The sequence below is a fragment of the Convolutriloba macropyga genome, chromosome 9 (assembly GCF_964194025.1).
Source record: "Convolutriloba macropyga chromosome 9, txConMacr16.3, whole genome shotgun sequence".
Lineage (NCBI taxonomy): Eukaryota > Metazoa > Xenacoelomorpha > Acoela > Convolutidae > Convolutriloba > Convolutriloba macropyga.
In genome coordinates this window covers 60,441,336-60,456,280 of record NC_134476.1, presented here as the reverse complement: position 1 = coordinate 60,456,280, position 14,945 = coordinate 60,441,336, and the positions used below count along the sequence as shown (strand labels likewise).

Below are 14,945 nucleotides of genomic sequence, written 5' to 3'. Positions count from 1 at the left end.
AAAGCATAAAATTGGTTTTAAAATGATTTTGTGTTGGTTTTGAAGGTATCGCACATTTTGTACGCAACCCATGTTAGAAGTTTGAGGGAGAGCAACCTAATCGGTATTGAGCATATGCTAAACTTAACAAAAAGCTAGCTCTACTTCACCAAAGTATATTGAGGTAGAGAAATTAAAGCCTTCAGCAAATGTTTCGATTGAACATTAAAGGAACATTAAAGGATGTAAATCTACCATTAGCATTAATCTTTTTGTATCAACAAGTACACCTCATTTGAATAAAATATTTGATCATGCGCATAAAAGTCATTCAGAACTTCAGAGTTTGTGCAACATAATTATCTCGCAAAATAAATTTTTGAAAAGTCTAATTAATTTTGAAAAAATTACCATATCCTCTGCGTACACATTTTAAATTTTTATCTAAGTCACTTAAAGTAGTTTTTAACTCCGATGTTTGATTTTGTGTATAAAGTTGTGCAGTTTTTATGATAAAATGAATGCTTCATAATTGGAAAAATTTGTCATTTTTATCAACGATGGCTTTTTTCGAGCAATCGTGAAAAAAGTGACAATATTACCACAATATTAACAACTTCACATCTGTCTGTCCACTGTTAAAATCTCCTGCTGGCAAGGTGAAAATTAGACAGCGCTGAAAGAAAACCTAATTTTCGATTATTTGTATAGAAGTCTCCCTCAAACGCTACTAATTGGGAATTGAGGAGAGAATTAGCAGCCATACACCTATCTACAGTATGTCTCTTAAGAAAGATGAAATAGACTTTGAGTTAGGTCTCAAGCCATTACTAAATGAATTGGAGCAATTTACTTTTAGAAATTTAGGCTAGTTGAAGATTTTTAAGTAAAATTACACACTCGAAACCGTGGAATAGACTACGGAATTTTTTTGAAAAAAAAGAGCGCTGAGATTATGACACTTTTGTCCTCTGTTCACATCAATTTTCCAAAAAACACAAAATGACACAAATATGATTTTTGAGACGTAATAATTGTCAGCCTGGGTAAGAATTGAAGATTTTAGCTGCAATTACATATACTTGTATTTTTCTTACTTTCTTTTTGATGGAAAACATTAACAGGTAGTTGCCATTTTCAAACTTATGTTGTAGGAAATTCGGGTGATGGAAAGAGAGTGCAACTTGAATGATGGGTCAGGGGACTCGTGGTCCATAAAAGACACAACACCTCAAGACACCTTCCGATGCTTCAATGCCACATTACACTGCACATATTATGGTAAACACACCCCCTTTAACATTACTTGAAGAATCCTGTGATGTAGTTCGAATGTAAGGTTCTATCTATTAGTATTATCTGACGCTGCTAGCATCATGTTATAGAAAAACATATGAAAACCCAGGTTGAGGTCCAGACCCAAATTGAGCTATGATCAGACCCAGTCGAGCGCACACCCGTGTGTTCCCAGACCGAAATTACAGGGTCTGGACGGAAGTTCGAGCGCACTACAGTCTGGACGATGGTCTGGAGATGGTCTGATCAGAGGTCATTTTGGTCTGAAAAGTCTGATCATAGGCGTATTCGATCGCACTTGAGTCTGATCATAAAGAGTTCGAGCGCAATTGGGTCTGATCTGAAGCGCATTCGAGCGCACTTGAGTCGGATCATAAACGGTTCGAGCGCAATTGGGTCTGATCAGAAATGTTTTCGAACGCAATTTGGTCTGATCAGGGACCATTTCAAACGCCTTATTTTTTCATTTTTTTTGTTTTTTTGCTGAGAGATGTTGGCTCCGTCAAGAGGCAACAATAAAGCAGCGCTCTGATCAGAGACTAATCTAAAGTCCGATAGCTCTGATCAGAAAAAAGGAGTCCAGCCGATAGCAAAGGCCGGTCCCCTTCAGAGGAAATTTTGATTAACTGGAGACCACGGTGTTTCTTTTGGAAAATGTCTAAACTCATCCATTGAGTCAGAAATATACACTAAACCGTATAGTAAACAAAATTTGTTCTCAACAGTTGGGTTTTGTATTCTTTAGCAATACTTTTAAAATTGGTTTTTCCTTACATGAATTAAGTATCGCAAATATCAGGTTTTATGAAATGAATCTATTATAGCAAAATTAAGAGATTTGTTCATAATTAAAATCTTTCTCTGATCAGACTATTCCGAGCGCACTTGAGTCTGATCAGAACTGGTTTCGAGCGGCGCTTCAGTCTGATCATAAATGGCTTCAAGCGCCAGACCCAATTGTGCTTGAAGCCATTTATGATCAGACTGAAGCGCCGCTCGAAACCAGTTCTGATCAGACTCAAGTGCGCTCGAAATAGTCTGATCAGAGAAAGATTTTAATTATGAACAAATCTCTTTATTTTGCTATAATAGATTCATTTCATAAAACCTGATATTTGCGATATTTCATAAATGCTTCGAGCGCAACTGGGTCTGATAATAACATCTTCGAGCGCACTTGAGTCTGAACATAGTCTGATTAAGGTCTGGGCAATGGTCTGAATTTGAGTCGGGACCATGGTCTGAAGATGGTCTGATCAGAATGCTTTCGGTCTGAGAAGACTGATCAGAGACCTTCTTTGTCTGGAAAGTCTGATCAGAGGTTAATTGGGTCTGAAAAGTCTGATCACGGGTAACTTTGGTCTGGAAAGTCTGATCAGAGATAATTTTGGTCTGGAAAGTCTGACCAGAAGAAAATTTGGGTCTGGAACTCAACCTGGGAAACTAGCTCTCGTAGTTCCTGTTTAGCTTACGTAAAAGACATTGGACAATAAAACTTTACTAAATTGCAATACAGATACTCATTGACACTTCCTTAAAAAATTGTATACCAGACAAATGAATTATTTTTGATCATTTCGGAACAATATGATTTCCAAGTTTATCACTATTCTAAAATTATGCCAGAAAACAGTTACTAATTAATAAATTTTTGATGAAAAAAAATTCCTTTCATGCAAATGAAAATTGTTTCCTTTCTCTCGCTGGATTTTGCAATTTATTTTAACTCCTTCAAAAAGTTACATTTAGGATAGATATACTTTTATAATTAGGATACATTTACAATTATAATACGATAAAATTGTCTACAAACGTCCCTTAAATATAATAAAGGCTGTTAGAAGTTAATGATAAACTAGATAGGGATCGAATCAAAACAATTCAAACCTTGTCAAAACGAACCAAGAGACAAGGTTAGGTCTCATTTTATGAAAAGACTCAAAATTCTAGTAAAAGGCTTTATTCAATAAAATTTCATTGTCAGGTTTCCTACTTGAAACTGCCGAATGAAAAATTTGTACTGATCGAGTAGATGTCTTTTCATAGGATTGTACATTGGATCGAGCATGGTCGACAAACATTGTTCTGTTAGTCCAGCTAAGAAAAAACTCATTGGTTGATAATGGTCTTTTCTGGGGTCAAACAAAATTCTTTTCATAAGCCATATTAATTGATTGTATGAAACTATGCAGTTTAATTATAACGGTCTTCCTTTTCGTCATGATCAATTTTGGCACTTATTAGTTGTATTCACTTGAAAATTATGAATGATCTTTTTTTTCAAAAACAATGCAAAATTTTGAGATTGACTTTTGATTCTTCAGAATGCTTTGGTTCTCTAACGAATAGTGAGCAAAAAAACTAAGTGTAAAATTTTTGATGCAAAAACTCACACTCACAAAACAGGGCTCGACTCATAATTTGTCAATAGCACGACATAATTCATTATTTTGAATCCTAGAAGAATCGAGGAGATCATTTGGGTTGAACCAAAGTCCAGCGGGGTTAATTCGTGTAAAGCAAAAGCCGAACATGATCATTTCGATTGGGCAAATGTCCACTTGTTCGCTGAAGTTGAGCTAAAGCCGTTTCAGAAACTATTTGAGTCGAGCGCAGTCTTTCCATACCACAATTTGGCCAAGCATCGTCTTTCAAAAAAAACAGACAGTTGTGCAACGTAGAGTCTGACAAAAACATAGTCCAATTGTAGTACGTTGGAACCATTGACATAAATTTGCCTAATCAAACCAAATAGATCACCGGTGAAGAGAATAAGAGATTTGGTGTTACCCTCTCTGGTAACCATTTTTTAAAATTTTACCCGCATGACTAACCTTATTGTCTCCCGCCAAGCTGAGGGTGAAAACCAACGAACAGGGTTAATGAGTGGTCGAATCACAGAGAAGATCCCTCGGACTCCTGACCGCCTTTAAATAAAATTCAAATGGACACTAAGGGCACCACCAATTGAAGAAAAAAGATCCAAGTAAAATTGAGTTTCGAAAAATTGACAAACGTCTATTTTTCCGTAGGCATTTTTGTTTGATTCCATGATTCGAATTATCCAAACCCAAGATTAATTTCGAAAAACTTGAAATTTTTTTTGAAGTTTATGGCAAAGAAAAAAATGGGGAACATCATTTGCGTTTTGCATTTACAAAGACTTTCCGAAGTAAGCAAATTCATTTTGAGAGATCAATCACAAGCCAGTTACGACATGTTGAGATATGCATTGGTCTGAAATGGTCAGAAAACATATGATTTCAGTTTTATTTTGTGGTTCCACTGGATGATGTGCCATTGAGCAAGACTGCTCGCGCGAGTCTGTGCCTAGCACATAATGTTCCAACAGGACTTAATAACTTTTAAAATCTGTCAAAAAAACCATTGGGAGAATCGAATCCGAAAGCAACTTATAAGCATTAGAGAAAGTTATGGAAATTTTAGAAAGACAAGTGCATTTCAATTTCGAAAACCCGGACACAGTTAAAACATACAAAACACACTCGCCACAAAATGAAAAAACACACCCACACAAATCAAAACCAAACGCCAAACAATATTATTTTTTTACCGATCTGATTCATATCTGATATCTACTCAACGTTCACTTATATCTTGATTCTTTTTTTTCTAGAAAATTCGATAAGGACTTTTTGAGCTAACCCTATCGATGATTGTTAAATTGGAAATAACATCTGAAATGAACTTTGAAGTTTTTCGTTTCTTTAATGTTCCAACAAAACTTTCTTTAAAATAGTTTCTTTAATGTTCCATGATCACTATGGGTCAATTAGTTTTTCAAAATCTCGTAGATGTGTTATAAGCAAGTGTTAAAAACAAAACAGCTTGGATATTGGACTCAATTATAGCCGCAATTTGCAGCAAAAATATGTTTTTCTGATTTTTCATGATTTCTCAAAGTTTTTGCCTCTATTTGCGTCTAACATTTGTACGAACAATTTCTCCCACGCTAGCAATCCTTCTCTCATTGTTTCATTCTCTCGCTCCATCTTTCTCTCTCACTCTCTTTCTCTCTTTTAAGCAAACATACCACACATTACAAATACGCATAGTCATACATACAACCACACAAGCACAGACGCATACACATAAACACATTTACAACGATCTCCACCAAAGAAACAAACGAAGTTTTAACTTGGCATCTGTTTTTTACTGAATGTTCGTCATCTCTCATTTACGACCTGATTATGTTTGGAAAACTAGGCGTGGACTTCTTGTGGCAACTGTATCTTGATTATAAAAATGATGGTAAAATCAGAAACGAACTTTCTTGAAATAAATTGTCATTTTTGATGTTTCTAGATAAATTTGGTCCATCCAATTTTGTTTTTAACAAAATCTCTCGGATGTGTTAATCTCTAGATTGAATAAACACACTTTTGGTAGTGCATACCTTTAAATCCACATTTTCAGCAACTTTTTCTAACCAAGATAAATTTTTCAACTTTTTAATATTTGTGATAGATTTTGCACTCTACCTGTAGTTGTGTTGGAAAAGTAAAAGAAAGTTAAAAGCTGTTTTTGAAATTTCATGTCTAGTAGCATGGGTTGTTAGGAAATAATTTTGGTTCTCTCACTCGTTTGAGTATTATTATTTGTATCTCTCACTCGTTTGAGTATTATTATTTGTATGGAAATAGGAAAATTTATTAACGTTTATCATAACTGAAAAAAAAGAAAATTTCCTGTTTTCCTTTCAAAATTGTTTTTGTTATTCTTATAATTAACAATCAACAAAAAGTAGGTTTTTATACAAAACTGCTCAAAAACTGGAGAAAATGAATTCGAAGGGCAATTTCAAAATAAAGCGAAATTCAAAGTAAAATGCTCAAATTGAAACAATTATGATTATGAGTAAAAAATTTTCAATCTGGCAATCTATCAAGTCTCTAACTCTCAATTTCATCTGTTTTCCATTATACTAGAGTATATTGGTTAGAACTATCTGCTCTGACATTATAGAGGAAACAAAAAATAAAAAAGAAAAAATTTGTTTCTTTTTTTCAATAAAGAATTTGTTTTTTTTGTGCAACTCCCGATACCAATATTTTACGTCTACAAGGTTTTGAAAAAGTCAGTAAGATAGTTCCGAGGAAATAAGAAAATTATTTGAAAACATTAACTCTATAGTTTAAAAAAATACACTTTTCGGCTTTTAGTTTTAACTTTTCAACGTTGATTTTAGTTTTCTTAAGCTATTAACTTCTTGAGGTCTTCAGTTGTCGAGAAAATTGTTTTCATGCAGAGAAAAAAATATATTCAAAAGCGTTTAATCAGCAGAAAATAAAGAGACGGAAAAAGTCTTTTTAAAAAAAACGTGTGAGAAAAAGAACCAAGAGAATTGATTCTTATTTGGAGTTTTTTGGTTATATAATTTAAATTGTTAATTTTTAGGCTTGAAACTGTATAGAGATTCTACAAATCTCCATTTACAGTGACTAAATTTATTCGAAAATTTTCTGTTTGTTTCTATCTGAATTTTCAGCTCAATCTGTCCCCTCCGCCCCGAGCGATATTTTTCCGTTCTCAATTTTTCATTTTCTCCATCAATATTTTAATGAGTTGCCGGTTTTAAAATTTCTGATAATTTTTTAAATAATTTGAAATAATTTTAAACTGAACCCTGAGGGTTACAAAACGGTTTCTTTCTTTTTCCCCTACATTGCCTAACAAAAAGTGTAAATTTGACTGAAGAAAAAAAGCCAGCATCGCATATATATTCCCCTATTTTGAAAAAATTTGGAACAATATTTGGACAAAAGGGAAACATTTTAGAGCATATGTCGAACAGATGAACTCTAAAACAAAATTGAAGCCTTCAGATTGTAAACCAGATTTAGAAGTATCTGGATTCTTCAAAGATTGATCTTAACGGCCGGAAGCACCTTAACTGCTTGCATAATCTCTAAAATTTCATAGCAACGCTTGAAATAATTGGCAAAAAAATTTTTAATTAAAAATTTTTCTCTAACGCCGCAACAAGGCTGCCGATATAAACTAATTTTAAAAAAATTAGGATCTTTTCCGTTTGTGCCCCCCCAGCTTAGTGGGTGCATATTATTTGCAACCCCCAGATGCACGTGCAATATTTTTACATAATGATTTACTATGTAATGACACGTGCTCTGTAACTGGGGGGAGCATAACGTACTGGGGGGGCACAAACGGAAAAGATCCAAAATTTATTTTATCAAGGTTAAAATATTTTCAAAGTTATAATCGTTTTTTATTTCCAGGGCACGCTGGATCCCACCTGGAGGAATTTGTTCTCCAATAGGCCATGAAATACTAAAATCGATCCCCCTAAGGGACGCAAAGAGTAGGCACACGTTTGGTTAAATTCGTTAATACAATCCAAGAAGTAGATTGTATTGCTGCTCTATCTTTTTTATATGACGTTTGTACATTTTTTTTTCATGAGATTGATCTTTGAAACTGGGATAAACGGGTAACGCCCAATGGGCATTAGATAGTCCATTAGAGGTCCATAGCTGGCTTTGGTAGTGTTTTATATGCTTAGAGTGCTGCAGTTGATAGGAAGTTCAAAATTCAACATGAAAATCCTTTTCGAGGTGTTTTGAGACCCTAAAATAGAAGAGCTTTTGAGTTTTTAGTTGCTCTCAAACGAAGTTTGTATCAATTATATTAGTTCTGTCGGTCTTTTTTATGCGATCTTTCGCTTGACCAATTTTTCGTCTGACGCTTTTGACTTTTCGTCCTCAAAAAAGGGATAAACAGGTAGCGCCCAGCGGGCATTAAGTGCTCTTAGAGCATTTTAGCTCTGTTTCAGCTCAAACAGTTTTGGAGACTTATACTTATGGTGTGAACAGCGGTTCTTAGAGGTTGAAGACACCCCACTGCTGCCCCCCCCCGCAGCCACTGACGAACAACCGCTAGCTAAAAACACGCAAATTTATACTAATTTTCACTATTTTTTTTAAAGATTTTTGAAAATTTTTGTCATTTTTAAAGTTTTAGCAGCCCTAGATGGCAAGGAACCCACTCTAGGATTTGATAATGGGTTATTGCATACTTTCTAGTGGTAATAGAATGGTTTCAACATTTCAACATTGCGAACTTTTTGCATTTTTTTTGATAAATTTTGTAAATTTTTTAACGATTTTTGAAATTTTTCGTCGTTTTTTAGGTTTATCCAGCCTCAAGAGCCAAGAAACCTCCTCTAGGGTTTAGGAATAGGTTTTTATGTATTTTCTAAAAGTAATGGAATCATTTTCAAGACTTTAACATCACCAATTTTCGCATTTTTTTTGACAAAAATTGCTATATTTTAAAAAATTTTTTGACATATATTTTCATTATTCAAGATTTTTCAGCCTCAGGGAGCAGACAACCTCCTGAAGAATTTGATAATAGATTGCTGCATAGTTTTTAGAGATAATAGAATGGTTTTCAACATTTGAACATCACGAATTTTAGCAATTGTTTGATAATACCTGAATTTTTTTTCAAGGCTTTTAAAATTTGTCATTATCTAAGTTCTTCCAGCCCCAGGAAACCTCGTATAGGCTTTAATAATAGGTTACTGAATTTTTTTTATTGGCGATAGAATAGTTTTCAACTTTTTAATATCACAAATTTTATCGATTTTCTAAATAAAACTTATGATTTTTTCAAGTTTTTTTTTGAAATTTTCGTTATTTTATGGTTTTATCTAGCCTCAAGAGCCAAGTAACCTCTTCTAGGGTTTGATAAAGGGTTACTGGTTGATTGCTAGATGCAATGGAGTGTTTTTAGTGATTTTAGGTGATTTTGGTATTACGAGTTTAAGCATTCTTTTTAAAAAAATCGTATGCAACAATTTCAAGTTTTCGAATATTTTTTTCGTGCACCAGGGACCTCCTTCGAAGTTTCTTATTAGGCTGCTTAGTTTCTAGAGTTAATGAAATTGTTATCATTATTTTAATGACTCGAGTTTTAGCAGTTTTTTGATAAAATTTAATTTGAAATTTTTTTGAAAATATATGTTCCAAATGTATGGATCTTTATGAGCCAGTGAAGCTGTTTAAGGGTTGAAATGAGGATTTTGAATAGTCTCTTGAGACAATGGAATGGTGTTCTGAAGATTTTAATATCACGAATTTTGCAAGATTTTGTCAAAATTTGCAATTATTTTTAATTTTTTTTGAATATTGTCCTTTTTTGAGTTTAACGATCAATACTCGCCAACGAAGCTTTTTATGTCTTGCTGATGAGTTACATGACAAAAATCAAGAGACAAAAAAATGTTCTTTGAACATTTTATTCACTGCAAAATGTGGAAAGTTTTCTTTTGAATTTTGCACTTTCATTTTTTTTCTACATGATTTAGTTACTAACAAGGCTAGAAAACTTAAAGTTGTAGAGTCGAATCTCATCATGAAAAAAAATTCCTACCTCTCTCTCTCTGAGTTGGTTGGCGTTTCTTTCCCTCTCTTTCTCGCTCACGTTTTACCTCGCTTTCTCTCTCTCTCTCTCTCTTTAACACTTTTGTTGACTTCAGCGGCTGTTATGTGGCGTGATAATATCGTCTATTACCTTAGCCTCACGCCTCTTCAATCAATTCGTTTTTTGTTTGATTATTATTAAGTTATCGATACTCAAAGTTGATGAAGAATTTTTTTGCGAGATATACAAACTTTTAATGTCCATTTTTGAGCAATATGTTTTGATAATGCAACTGAAGCGCTCAAAATTATACGTATTTTTGCAAATTTTTCAGATTTTTTTTTGAAAATTTTGTCATTTTTTTGTTTTTGGACGTTCAGGTGCCAAACGTCCTCTAGTTTAACAATAAGCTACTACACATTTTGTAGTGGTATTGGAATGATTTTGAAGATATAAAATTCACTAACTTCAGCATTTTTTCGATTAAGTTTCTCACAGATAGGTTACTACTCAGATTGTAGAGTTATCTAAATGGCTCGAACAATTTAATACCACAAATTTTAGCAAATTTCAAAAAATTTGCTGTGCTCTTTATCTTATTGCAAATAAAAGCCTTTCAAAGCTTGTGCGTGAGTTAATGGGAATATTTAAATGTATGAAATTTGGCATTAAGGATAAAAATTTCGGAATAGAGATTTAGCAATCAATATAATTTTGCTTATTTTTTGAAACTTTTTGGACTCTTTTTCTGCTTGCCTGTCAATTGATCTGCGGGTCAGGTACAAGAATTTTAACTTTTAGTCAATTCTCTGGACTTTTAAGACTTTTGTTCTGGTATGTTTTTTTTAAAAAAATTTTATCCTCGGTTTATCCTCAAATAAGGATTGCATATTATCTTAACGCAGATTGATTTGGTAGAAACAACTGAAGTTGAGACATATTTGGTTACTAACTGACACTAAAACTGACCAATTATTCAATTATTATAACAATCTTACCGTAATTTTAATCTTAAATTCTATGTCATGTTTGATACATTATCTAGCGACTAATTAAAATGAGAACAAACTAAAAGCCCAGATTTTCCTCTTGATATTATTTTATTGAGCCAGTATCCTTCAACAAAATACGCAATTTAATCAAATTTGTTCACCAAAATATTACATTTCTTTTTAACTATGCATAAGAAAAAAATTGTGACAAGTTCGAAAAGGAACAACTTTTTTGCAGGGGATCAGGGCAACCCTATTGTGATACAGAAACGCAAATTCCAAGGAAACTATTTTCGCACTTGGTTCGAGGACCTCTGTCTAGTTGGATTTCTGATTGAGAATAACAACGAATGCTTTGAAGATGATGGCAAGATTCTGGCAATGAACCTTCCTTTCTTCCAAAATGAAGAGTTGGATGTGAAGAGGGAGAATGATATTGATGATAGGGAGAAGAAATGGAAGCTAAGTGGAAACACATTGACACAAATATCATAAAGAATAACCACAGTGACAAGCATAGAGTGACAACCGATAGACCAAAAGAATAATAGATTGAAAATAAAAAGGTTGGGACATTAGATCGAAAAATAATCTTCATTCTAATTGACTGTAATTACAATCTATTTGCGACTTTACATAATATAGGTGCATTTGGCCACGCCTCAGGAGCCGTGGCCATCCCGGTTCAAAACTTTTGCTCAAAAATATGTAACAAATGCACTGACAGCCACTGAAAGAAAAACTTTTCAGCGGCTCAATCTTAATTAATTATCCACTCAATGTGTTAAATTTTCAACCACTTTTTAAATTAATTCAGCACTTGTTATTAATTAACAAATTAATTATGTACGATTTTCCACCTTAAAATTGATTTTAAAAGCCTGTCAGCAACTGTTATGCTAAAGCAGTTATCGCTGCTGGAGTATATTGCCACATTACTCGTTTGAAGGAGATCAGGTATAGCTTAAGTGTAATTTTCTTCCTTCAATTGGCCAAAATTGAAGTTCGAGGCTTTTCAGTTATTTCTTAGCAAAAACGTGAATTAAATTTTTTTTTTGAAAAAAACAATGCCATTTTTTGATTGATTGTTGTTTTTTCTGCAAAAGATGAAGCAATGAACATGTTGAATACGTTATAAGCAATAGCGGGCATTGTAATTGCCCCTAAAAAGTGATGATTGTCTAAAAAGTAGCCCCAAATATGTAAGGAATGAGCTGAAAGCGCCCCTCTCTTTCTGAAGTGCTGAACTTATGTTAGAAAAGAGTAGAAATTTTGTAGCGTGGAATTTATGTTAAATAATATTTAGGTGTTGAAAGCTGCAAATATGTTCGAGATCCGATTAATAATAAATTGAGTTTTTGTAAGAATTGATTTGGTTTTTATTCAGCACAATCAGCGTTGAAAACTAAAATGTCAACCAAAAAAACAGCGTAGTCCCTACAAAATTTCGGCACATTCAGCGCGTGTCTCGCAATGTTTTCTGGTTTAACCCGCTCAAATTTTGACCTGGGATGTCTTAACAGCCTGTGAAACTTGATATGAATCTATCAAAATTGGACACAATATCTTGATCGAACATGACATAGCATTATTGTGTTGTTAAATCTCATTAACCAATTCAATTTTGAATTATTTTTGATCTAATGTTCCAGTTTCGATCTTCGATATTTTGTCCTAGCACTGGTAAATAAAGGGTCATCAATCACTGGTTGCTTGAAATAATTAATTTCTGCGGTTCAGATCAAAGAGTTTGGGGTGCTGATGTTAATTGTGAATAAATATTTATTTGATTCTTTTTATTCTGAGAAATGTAAAATGAAAGTAACCGCTTGGTTAAAGTTACATGCTTAATACTTATAATTGAATCTTTATTGTTTTTTTTTAAAATAGAACAACATATGGGTGGATGGGTTGGTTTTTCGATGAGTAGTCCAATCGAATATGTATTTGACTTCCAAATTTTCTGTCCATTTGAACTCTTTCGGCGATGTGGGGCTGGTTCATCATCAATTACTCTTGACTATGTGTGATGGTGGTGGTGCTGTGATGTCAAACTGCCTACAAAAGGCTTTTGCCACGATACGCTTCGGCTATCTTTTGCTCACTTCTGTTTTTGAGCGGTTTGTTTCCTAATTTTTTGATACGATGAAAAAGAGAAAATCTATGAACATCTTCTTTATACATAGAAATCAACAATATGCTTTTGCTTCAATAAATTTTATAGTTTTCAGTACAGCAGGTATTTCTGTCACATTATCCAAACTCATTGAGGGGAATCAGACATCAGAATTGTTGATGTTGAAGTTTTTCTCTTCTCTTTCGTGGATGAGTGATGTCATTAGCAGGCAGTGGCATCTTTTTCAAATTGTTTCAGTCCTTTTGAAGTATGTTAGAGTGAGTTATTGTGTCTTGAATTGAACATTTAAACACTTAGTCCACTGAATTTATTATTCCTACATATAACAAAGATTTGATCAAACTCTCGCTTTTATGTTATTAAATTGCTGCTAGTGAGTTGAACATTTATTAAATAAATGTTGCTGAAAGTTGCTAAAAAATTGCCACATGTTTTTGACAAAATCTGCTGATAAACAATTGAGTTTTTTTGCTGATAATCATAGGTGACTAACGAAAATAATTAAAAACTCGTCCTGAGGTTGTTTCCTTTTCAGTTGTGTATAAAATGTAATTTGAGTTGATTACCGTTTTATATATCTGGCTCCTGTTGTCTAATTGTTCGGTAGTCGTATCTTGATTGGTTGATCTTGATGAGTCTCCTGACAATTGTTGTTGATTTGATCCCTAGATTAAAAACTCTGCCCATATCAATTACCAATTCGTACGGTTACCAATTTAACATCATTTTCACTTGTTTCCTCTATCCTTATCTCAAAGGCTAACTAACCCATTATGAAATCTGAACTTAGTTTTTGTAGCTAAAACACTAAGAATAATATGAACAAAACTGATTCATTAGAACGGAAACCTTTTTTTTAAATTGGTCTATTTAACTGCTTACCTGCTATTCTGGTTGAAAAATTTTCATCTTTTCAAGTTTTATTGTATTTGTTTGTATTCTTTTGGGTTAATTGTCTACCCATCATGTCCTCCAGAAAACTTGTCAGTTTAATTTGAAAAATTGTTCCCCAAAAATTAAACCGATCTATCACCCTAGTTGGGCCGTCATTGGGGCTTTGTCAAGTTTTCAGAATTTTCATTTGAGCTCTTTCAAACCCCTTTTCTGACATCTGTGACATGTTTTATCGACTGATCAAATTAGATCTTTGGCGTGTAATTTGAATCTCAAAGTTTGTAATTAACATATTTGACTCTGTAGCAATGGTGTTGTTAACGCTTCTTCTTGTTTAAACTTGAACGCTAAGAAAACTAGTTGATTTGTCCTCTATTGGGCTGAATTACTGTAACTTTCATCGGTAGCCTTCTTGCCGTAGCTATCAAACAGGGTCATGTTGTTAAGCTTTTTTTTCACACATGTCCCTGCACAGATGCAACAGGTCCGCTCTTAAGAAGTGGTTAAATTTGACGGAACATGGTTGTCACACTATCCTTCTCTATTTATCTCGATACGACAATTTTTTCAAAAAGAATCTATTCATCATTTGAAGTAGGTGTGTGTCCCTACAGTCCGTCAATCAAAGCGCGGAATTTCACTTGTAATACTCTTATAAGCAACTTTCTTCAATTATGTGTACATTTGAATATTTTTTTGTTAAAAGATTCTCTTCTAAAATCTGTGCAGTGCTTATGAAATATAGGTTGTTAAGAGAATAACTTTAATCTCGTAATGGAAAACCCCCTTTTTGAGAAGAATCTTTTGGAAAACCATCATTCATGTTGGTTGTGATGTGTTCTATGCCACCTCCATGTGAACCGCTTGTAATGTTAAGCAGGAAAACAGGCAAAAGTAGACCTTCAGGTCACTGCCATGTTGGTTGTATAATTCAAAGTGTCCAAGGATGTCAAAGCCAGTTTTTTGAAGGAGATGTGTTCGGCCAAAAACCTGTAAATAGGAAAAACTGACATCTGAGGTTTCCTGCTGCGCTGTCTTCCCCGTCGGCCGTCGTAGCATCCTTTGTGAAATGTCTCCATTACTGTTTTGCCTTGTAAGACCCAATTAGTTTTAATGACTTTATGAGCTCATTTTTCAATTTCCACAATGTCGTTCATGCTGTGTTGCATTTCCAGAAGGACTCAAACAGTTTTTGGATTTTTTTTTCCGTTTGTGCCCCCCCCCAGCTTAGTGGG

General features: G+C 33.7%; 1 protein-coding gene across 3 annotated transcripts in view; it reads left to right on the top strand.

Moving 5' to 3' along the window:
* Positions 1-12,441, top strand: part of LOC142345506 (coagulation factor IX-like) — a 132,494-nt gene extending 120,053 nt beyond the window's left edge. Inside the window, exons 9-11 of one of the 3 annotated variants that reach the window (XR_012759333.1) lie at positions 1,134-1,260; positions 10,918-11,245; positions 12,332-12,441. Coding sequence is in view for 1 of the 3 variants with exons in the window: in XM_075397578.1 (XP_075253693.1) it covers positions 1,134-1,260; positions 10,918-11,174 (384 nt within the window). In the remaining 2 variants the exon portion in view is untranslated. Of the gene's footprint in view, positions 1-1,133; positions 1,261-10,917; positions 11,467-12,331 lie in introns of those variants that run through there. The other 2 variants (XR_012759334.1, XM_075397578.1) reach the window with 2 other exon arrangements.
* Positions 12,442-14,945: the final 2,504 nt, after the last annotated feature.